The sequence below is a fragment of the Marmota flaviventris genome, chromosome 10, assembly GCF_047511675.1.
Source record: "Marmota flaviventris isolate mMarFla1 chromosome 10, mMarFla1.hap1, whole genome shotgun sequence".
Taxonomy (NCBI): domain Eukaryota; kingdom Metazoa; phylum Chordata; class Mammalia; order Rodentia; family Sciuridae; genus Marmota; species Marmota flaviventris.
The window spans coordinates 7,993,192-8,002,285 of NC_092507.1; the positions used below are offsets into that span (position 1 = coordinate 7,993,192).

Consider the following 9,094-nt stretch of genomic DNA (forward strand, 5'->3'; position numbering starts at 1 on the left):
GCCTCACCACGGAGGTGAGTTGCTAGGCTCTGCTCATAGGCCAAGGGGGAGGGTTACACAAGGGCCGGAGAACCAGCGGCGGGGGGGGTCCTTGGGGACCATCTGAGGCTGCCCACACAGGTAGGGAAGGAAGAGAGGAAATGAAAGGTGACATGTGACCCAGCCGGCCACAGTGGGTGGTCACACTGGACCCATGCAGAGTTCACAGAGAACTGCTCTCAGAGTCGTCCCTGAGAAGAGCACAGTGGGGCTTACGTGACAGAAATGCGTTGCTCCCAGTCCTGGAGAGCGAGTGCCACCAGGGCCCTGCCCCTTTGGAATCTGTAAGGGAGTCCTCTCCTCCTCTTCTCAGTTCTGGTGGCCGTCCCTGGCAGTCCTAGGCTCGTGGCTGTGACACTCTCGTCTCTGGCCCTGACAGTGCGAGGCTTCCTTGCCTCCAGGTGTCTCTGCTCCTCTGATGAGGACACCAGCTGGGCTGTCTCAGGAGTCCCCCGGCACCAGCCTGTCTACTCATTAACTCATTACACCTCTAATGACCCTATTTTCAAATAAGGCCACATTCTGAGGTTCCAGGGGCTAGGAATTCTATAGTTGGGGGGCACAAGTCACCCCCTAGCGCACACTTTATCTGCAGCGTCTTTCCCAGCTCTGTCTCTCACCCCAGGCCGTCGACTCCCCTGCACTTCTGGGCTCTGCTTGGTTCCTCCCTGGGTCTCCTCTGAGCCTCTCATGACAGATGGACAATCTTCCCTTGCCGGCTGGTGCTGCCTGTGTGGACATTTTGGTGGGGGGTAGGGGGGTGCAGGTGGCAACCGTGAGCACCGCGTCGGCCCTGGCTATGGCCGCATTTGCTGGGCAGCAAGAGGTGCGGGCAGGCCCTGCAGGTGTGAGGCAGCTTCAGGACACTGTCCCAGCACCCAGAGGGGACATACCAATTATTTAGATGATATTTTCTTTTTTTTTTAATTGGTTGTTCAAAACATTACAAAGCTCTTGACATATCATATTTCATACATTAGATTCAAGTGGGTTATGAACTCCCATTTTTACCCCAAATACAGATTGCAGAATCACATCGGTTACACATCCACATTTTTACATAATGCCCTATTAGTAACTGTTGTATTCTGCTACCTTTCCTATCCTCTACTATCCCCCCTCCCCTCCCCTCCCATCTTCTCTCTCTACCCCATCTACTGTAATTCATTTCTCTCCTTGTTTATTTTCCCATTCCCCTCACAACCTCTTATATGTAATTTTGTAGAACAATGAGGGTCTTCTTCCATTTCCGTGCAATATCTAGATGATATTTTCTAAATGGCTAAATCAATAAGTTTGCCTTTGGTGCCCAGCTGCTCTGGAGACTGAGACAAGAGGACCTACAAGTTCAAAGCCAGCCTCAGCAATAAGTTTGCCTTCAGTGCCTCCTCTCTACCCAGGGCCCCCAAATACACCTGAGTGCCCACCATTGTACCTTGTCCTCCCAGGGGACGCCATGGAGAGAGGGAGTCACCCTCTGACTGAAACACAAAGGTTCTGCTCTCTCCACTGATGCAGAGAAAGATGAATGGAAGCTGGGGCAGCCGTCAACGTGGGCCTAAGCCAGGACGAAGTGCAAGGTCATGAGCAGATGTTAGGAGGGAGGAACCGGGACGTGGTGCCTGCCCGGGGTCCAGCCAGGGAAGAGAGTCCAGGAAGATCCCAAGGGCTGGCATCATGTCATCCGGGAGGGCCCTGAAGAAGGGGGCGTCTTAGCTTAGGTCTCCTGAACTTGAGACAAGGATTCAAACACAAATGGCTTATTTTGGAGGCAATCCCTGGAAATACCAACAGGAGAGCAGAGAAGTGGCACAGGAAAGTGGAACTTCGATGACCACGTGAGCTGCCCCTCCCTGCGGACAGCACTGAGCCTGGGGAATGCCAGAGTCACCTGTGAGCTACGGGAGCTGGGCCTTCAAACGCCAAGTCTAGCCGAGGTTGGTGGAGGTCGGTCCAGCTCAGGTCCGCTCCCCAGCACTTCCTGTCTGCTCCAGCGAAGCCGGGTGTGCCCTGTGCCAGAGACGGCCCTCAGGCAGAAGAGAGCAGGACTGCTGTTGGAAGCCGGGCCGGTGGCACAGAAGTGACCAGGTCAGGCCATGGGCTGGGCCATGTCAGGGGCAGGAGAGCAGGAGCCAGTGTCCAGGGCAGACAGAGACAGAGTGTGTTTTTAGGTCACCCAGCTGTGTGGGGTGACTCCTGACCCCGTGGGGGAAACGGGTCACTTAGCGGAATAGGAATGATCCTTCCAGATGGGTGACAAGTCCCAGAGAGGACAGAAGACAGTCACAGCAGGAGCCAGACAATGGCCAAGTTCATGATCTGGGTTAGACCTGGGGCTGCATTTTTCGCCTTTCCACGAGTCATTCTCAGAAGGGTTAAAGCCACCGCAAGGAGCAGGGGGAAGAGCATCACAGGTGCTGGCCGCCGTGGTTCACACCTGTAATCCCAGCTGCTCTGGAGACTGAGGCAGGAGGACCGCAAGTTCAAAGCCAGCCTCAGCAATTGGCGAGACCCTAAGCAATTTAGTGAGACCCTGTCTCGAAATAAAATATAAGAAAAGAGTTGGGCCTCTCCTCAGCATATGCTAAAAGGACTTAAAAGCAGCATACTATAGTGACCAGCCACATCAATGTTCATAGCAGCTCAACTCACAATAGCCAAGCCGTGGAACCAACCTAGGTGCCCTTCAATAGATGAATGGAGAAAGACAGTGTGGTATAAGAATGGTGTGTTTCTACATTGTGTACAACCAGAAAATTGAAATGTTGAGCTCCATTTGTGTGCAATGAATTGAAATGCATTCTTCTGTCATGTACAACAAAGTAGATCTAATTAAAATAATAAATTTTAAAAAGAATGTGTTATATACACACAAAAGAATATTACTCAGCTATAAAGAAGAATGGGATTATGGCATTTGCTGGTAAATGGATGGAACTGAAGACTATCATGCTAAGTGAAATAAACCAATCCCCCAAAACCAAAAACTGAATATCCTCTCTGATAAGCAGATGCTAACTCACAATAAGGGGGGAATAGAAGTTTGCTGAATTAGACAAAGGGGGATGAAGGGAAGGGAGGGAGGGTGGGAATAGGAAAGACAGTAGAATGCGCTGGACATAACTTTCCTATGTTCATATATGAATACACACCAGAGAAACTCCACATCATGTACAACCACAAGAATGGGCAGTTATGCTCCATGTATGCATGACATGTCAAAATACTCTCTATTGTCATGCATATCTAAACAGAAATAAATGAAATATCTTTTAAAAGGGGGCTGGGGACATGGCCCAATGGTTAAGTGCCCCTGGGTTCAATCCCTGGCACCAAAAAAAAAAAAGAAAGAAAGAAAGAAGTAATTGTCCCACCGCTGTCCTGACTTCCGTAACCTCGTCACTCAAGGCCTGGCAAAGCTGGTCACCCTCCTCTGAAAACTTTCCTGGAACTGTGGACTGAATCTCCCTGGGCCTGTTTTCACCAACACTTCTTTCTAGAAAGAATACAGTGATTTGTGTCTGAAAGATCATTTGGGGCTGGGGTTGTGGCTCAGCAGAAGAACACTCGCCTAGCATGGATGAGGCCCTGGGTTCGATCCTCAGCACCACATAAAACAAATAAATAAAATAAAGGTATTGTGTCCCACTACAATTAAAAAAAAAAAAAAAGAAAGATCATTTGGTAGATTGAAGACCGGCTAGCCAGGGAAGTTAGAGCCATGGTACTACAAGGGAATACATCAGGGAGGGCGGAGTTTATTTTATTTTATTTTAGGTACTGGAGATTGAACCCAGGTGTGCTTTACTCCAATCCTTTAAAAAAATTTTTTTTTGTATACCATTCCACTAAGTTGTTCAGGGCCTCACTAAGTTGCTGAGGCTGGCCTTTTACTTGTGATCCTCCTGCCTCAGCCTCCAGAGTCGCTGGGATTACAGGCGTGCACTATGGAGGGCTGGTTTTAAAGGGCATCCAGGGACAGTGCATGCACAGTGGTGCTGTCCGCCACACCATCTGCAGGGGAACTGGGTGAGACAGACGTCCCTCTTCTGGGTACACCAGGCTGCCCACTACCTAGTCCCCAGCAGTCACACTTGACTCCTGCACAAGTAGCCTGGGGTCCTCTTTCCTGGACCTTTACTTGGGGAAAAGACCCAGTAACAGGATCTAGTACGTGTGCGGGTTCCACCAACCGAGCCCTCCTTATGGATGAGCTGGTCTCCCCTTGAAGATTTTGAAGCTCCGGCTGTTTGGGGAGTGAGTGTTCTGGGGGGGGGGGTGTGTCTTTATCACTGAGCAGAGGGACAGGCTGCCAGCAGGCCCTGTCCCCAAGTGCTGAAGTAGCAATGCCAGTAGGAGGAAACTCCCTCCCACCAGCAAGCCCAGTCCACTGGCTCGGGAAAGGCTGGGCAGGACAGTGGTTAGGAGCCAGGTTGAGTCCTGGCAGAGCCACTTACTAACTGCAGAGTCCTAAGCAGGGTACACCACTTCTCTGTGGCCTGGTTGCCCGTCTGTAGAACAAGGGGTGGTAGGAGTTCTTCGAGGAGTTGTAAGGACAATCACAGCTGATAGGACTCTGCCTGCTCCACTGATAAAACCTTCATACATGTTCTAACCACTCATTGCCCTCCTGGGTCAGAAGTATAAACAAAGACGACTCAACAGTCTCTTGGAAAATAAGCTGCTCCTAAAACTTCATTTAAAAAAAAAAATCTTAATAAATCCAGGTGTGGTGACGCACACCTGCAATCCCAGTGACTCTGGAGGCTGAAGCAGGAGGATCGCAAGCTTGAGGCCAGCCTCAGCAACTTAGTAAGGCCCTAAGCAACTTAGCAAGATCCTGTGTCAAAAAAAAAAAAAAAAGTAGAAAGGGCTGGGGATGTGGCTGAGTGGCAAAGCACCCCGGGGTTCAATCCCCAGTTCAAAACATAAAAATTTAATTGACCTCATCAGACACCCATAAGCTCTGGTGCACTCTGGGTTAAAATGAGAAATAACATGAAGAGCCAGCCTCCTGGTTCCCTCTCACTCAAAGAAACCCGGATGAGCACGTCGGAAGGACCTGTGGGAGCGCAGGCAGGGCCCAGAGTGAGGGAGTTGGAGCGCACAGACCTGGCCGCCGGCTGGTTCCCACCAGCACCGCAGCACCAGCCCTAGGTGGCTGCAGGCTCTCAGGTAGGGTGCTTTGTTTTTTTTCTGAGTCTCAGTTTTCTCACCCAGCAAATGGGCCTCATCCCACAGCTGAGCTCAGACCATAAATGACGCTGTGGAGGACAGGGTTTGGCTGCGTGGCCTGGGATCCCGGCAATGTAGGGTGTGGGAGGGAACCCTGTGAAAGACACACAACGGGATTCTGCAGGCTGTCTCCTTGTCTCTCTCTGGGGTCAGAGGAAGTGAGATAGCAGCCCCAGGGGAAGGGCACCCAAAGAGCTCGGCTTCTGGTCAGAACCTTGTTGACTTGTGATTTGGGGTTTTGTTTATTTGTTTGTACTGGGGATTGAACCCAAGGGTGCTTTACCACGGAGCCACATCCCCAGCCCCTTTTTATGTTTTCTTTTGAGACAGTGTGGCTCGGTTGCCAAGGCTGGCCTCAAACTTGAGATCCCCCCTTCTCAGCCTCCTGAGTCTCCAGGATGACAGGTGGGCTCTGTGGTGCCCAACTGGTTAGGGTTTTTGAAGGCTCCTTTCCTGGGTGACATCAGGAAGCTGAGGTCTGGGGCCGGATGGAGCCTCACCCCACTGGGTGCAAGTGAGCAGCCTTCACTCCCCCCGACACACACTCTGCCTCCAGTCCCTGACACTTTGGTTAGAGCTTCTGGAAGGAGCCATCATCAGGGAGACAGCTTTACTGGTTGGTGGAATTCCAGGCACAGAAGACCAGGGAGACAAAGGCGGTGACTCACGCCCCACGGTCACCCCGCTCCCAGGAAGGGAGTATCCACTCTGAAAAGCAGCTTCTGCAAAGTGTCTTGCATGTATGACGTGTGCACAGACATTTCAGAGCATTAACAACCCTGGAGGGAAAGCAAGCCCCACCACCCACTGGACCAGCCCTCAGGCTGCGCCTCCAACCCACCATTAGGACCCCTCTGGGACCTGCAGAAAACACAGGGTGTTGTGATTTTTTTTTCCCCAAACAAGGGATTGTTGTGAATACATGAAGACAAATCCATTTCAAAAGAGGTACAATGTTGACTTTATTTCACTGAGGAAATTTGTGCTCAGAGGTAAGAAACATCTTATAGAAAACAGCTAAATAAATAAATAAATAAGTAAAATAAATAGCAGTCACTTCAAAGGGAGCCGTGGGGCTGGGGAAAGAGGCCCCTGTGGGATCGGAAGCTGATGTCCGCAGCAGGACTTCCTCCTAATGCCGCCTCAGCACTGTGGGGAGAAGACAGGGTGACCATGACCTTGAGGGGAAATGGAGGCAGGAGCTGAGCTTCCCCCGCTGTGCGCCACCCCCACCCTCCAGTCCCTCCACTGATCTTGATGTTTGAGGCTTTGGAACAACCTTCCTCTCTGGGTCTCAGTTTCCTCCTCTGGAAAGTGGGGTGACCCTGGCGATCCTGTCCTCTGCCTTCAAGGCTCCATGCAATTCCAGAGAAGCCAGGGGGCTCCTGGCTTAGGACCCTGTCTGCTCCCAGGAGGGGCTGCCGGGCAGTGAACAAACTCCACCCTCTGGAGATTCCGCTCCAGTTTGATCAGAGGCAGGGAGTGGCCAGGAGGAGGGTGGGGATTCATTGAGCACCTAATGAATGATGTCCCCATTTCACATTTCCAGAAAGGCACCCCTTGGCCCTGGAGACTGTCAGAGGAGATGTCCGGGTGTCCTAGACAACAAACCCACGGTGCCGCTAACGGTGGCCTGCACAGGGATGTGGGTGAGAGTGCAGCTGGCCAGCGGGGTGGCGAGGTGGGGGCTCACCATTGCAGCCCAGGCGGCTGTAGGAGCCGATCCGGTCCAACTTCCGTCCGAAGCAACCCGAGTCTCGCATTATCTTGGCGGTGCGAAGTCCCCGCAGAGCCTGGAGGACTTTGTCTCTGGGCCCAGGGACACCCTTGGGGGCAGCCTTCGCAGCCTCCGAGGCTTCTGTGGGGCCTTGGTCCTGCTGGAGCGGCTCCAGGGCCGTCTGCTGTGCTGGTGGCTCTGACCCCTCGTCCTGCAGGAGATCCAGCAGCTCCTGTAGGGGGGGGGAGCCTGAGCTCAGGATCATGCACCTCACCTGTCACTCATTCCCCAATGAAGGGCAGACCCTTGGGCTGACAGGTGGGAGCCCAGTAAGTGCTGCTGCCAGCCCTTCCGACAGCCCAGCCTCCAGCCTCAGCCTCACCTGTATCCCGGCGAGCTCCGCAGCCTGGCCAGGGCTGCCCAGCGGGTGGGGGCGACCTCCTGGCAGCAACAGGCTCAGGAAAAGCACAAGCAGACTTCCCCGGGACAGCACCATCTGGGGGTCCATGTCGCTTGGGTGGTGGGCTGGGGCTGCTGCTGCTTCCGTCCAAGTTCACAGCCACCTCCTCCAGGCCCACGGAGGCTCTCCTGGCTCCTCCGGCAACCGTGGCCTTTTATCCTGGCGTTGGGTGTCCGGCCAGCCCTTCCCCCCTGTGTGGGGGTTATCTCTGATTTATCAGCCACATTCCGGCCCTCTGAGCTCAGGACCTGGGAATGCTCTGCGCCTGTGAGGAATACTCACTGGGGGTGGAGGTGGGGAAGCAGGCCTTGTATAGAAATGGGCCGGGCCAGGGCGGGAGCGTGCGGGGGACAGCTTCTTCCTTCGCAAAAATCTGGGGCCTTGAACATGGCTCTTTCCCCTTCCCTCCCCACCCAGCCACTGTTGGAAGCGACAGGGAGAACCCCAGCCTTCCAAGGCCCGCGCGAGCGTGGGGCGCACGGTGACTCAGAGAAGAGCCCCAGCCGACGCCCACCGCCGCCAGCAGCGTCTTCCTCCCGCAGTTCCCGCGCCTGCAGCCGTAACCCAGCACCCGCCCGGGCTCCTCACACCCGGCCGTCGCCGGGGCCGCTGTCCGTGGTGCTGACCACCCCAAGGGAACTCTGTGCAGACTCTCAAGATTCGCTCTCCAGCCAGATTTCCAGACCAGACAGACCTGTGCGGGGCAGGGTGCAGGACAGCTCTGACCCCTCTTCCGACTCACACCCCAACCCCGGGGAGCCTTTCAGCACTGGGATGCGAATTCTCCAATGTCAACTGATTAAAAGCCTGAGTATGACAAGGAACTTCTGGAATGCCGACCCTTCTTCCACCCCTTAAAGGGTAGAGCTGATTCGGTTGGAATTTTGAGAGCACAGCCCAGAGATGAAGTCATGCAGGAATGCCTTCTATGACATCTCCTCCAGGTGCAAACGTCACCTCTGCCCCACCAAGACAAGCGTGATGGGAAAAGGCTGAGTGGAAAGATGGCTATCTATGTGGTGGTACATCCGAGGTGTGTCCCTTCCAGAGAATCTGTGTTAATAGGCAGTGGGGGGGGGGGGTGTCTAGAATAAGAGACAGGATATGGCAGAGATGCGGGAAGGGACAGCAAGAAGCTGGGAACTGCTAGGCGTGGTGGTGCATGCCTGTAATCCCAGCAATGAAGGAGGCTGAGACAGGAGGATCACAAGTTCAAGACCAGCCTCTGCAACTTAACAAGACCCTCAGCAGCTTAGTGAGACCGAGTCTGAAAATAAAAAAAGGGGACTAGGGATATAACTCAGTGGTAAAGTCTTCTGGGTTAAATCTCCAGTACCCAAAACAATAACAACAAAACAACCCTGGGACCACTTAGCAAATTCTAGCATAATCACTTCTTTCTGAGTGTGGTGGTGCATGCCTGTAATTCCAACGACTTAGGAGGCTGAGACAGGAGGATTGCAAATTCAAGGCCAGCCTCAGCAAGACCCTGTCTCAAAGTAAAAAACAAAAAGGGCTGGGGATGTGGTTCAGTGGTAAAGTGCCCTTGGGTCCAATCCCTGGTACCAAAACAAAAACAAAAACAAATCAAAACAGCATCTTTTCAGGTACTGAGTGAGAAAGTGTTCTTATTAGTCCTGATT

The 9,094-nt window shown here is 53.1% G+C and overlaps 1 protein-coding gene across 1 annotated transcript; it reads right to left on the reverse strand.

Annotated features, from left to right (window-relative positions):
* Positions 1 to 6,896: 6,896 nt before the first annotated feature.
* Nppb (natriuretic peptide B) lies at positions 6,897 to 7,499 on the reverse strand. Its single transcript, XM_027947432.2, has 2 exons — positions 7,374 to 7,499; positions 6,897 to 7,223 (listed from the first exon to the last, which is right to left on the reverse strand). Exons 1-2 carry the CDS (start codon positions 7,497 to 7,499, stop codon positions 6,897 to 6,899), a joined length of 453 nt encoding a protein of 150 aa, XP_027803233.1.
* Positions 7,500 to 9,094: the final 1,595 nt, after the last annotated feature.

Coding starts and splice junctions, on each gene's coding strand:
- Nppb (XM_027947432.2), bottom strand. CDS start 7,499: ATGGACCCCCAGATGGTGCTGTCCCGGGGAAGTCTGCTTGTGCTTTTC. Junction 7,224..7,373: donor CGGAGCTCGCCGGGATACAG/GTGAGGCTGAGG, acceptor CCCCCCCTACAG/GAGCTGCTGGATCTCCTGCA.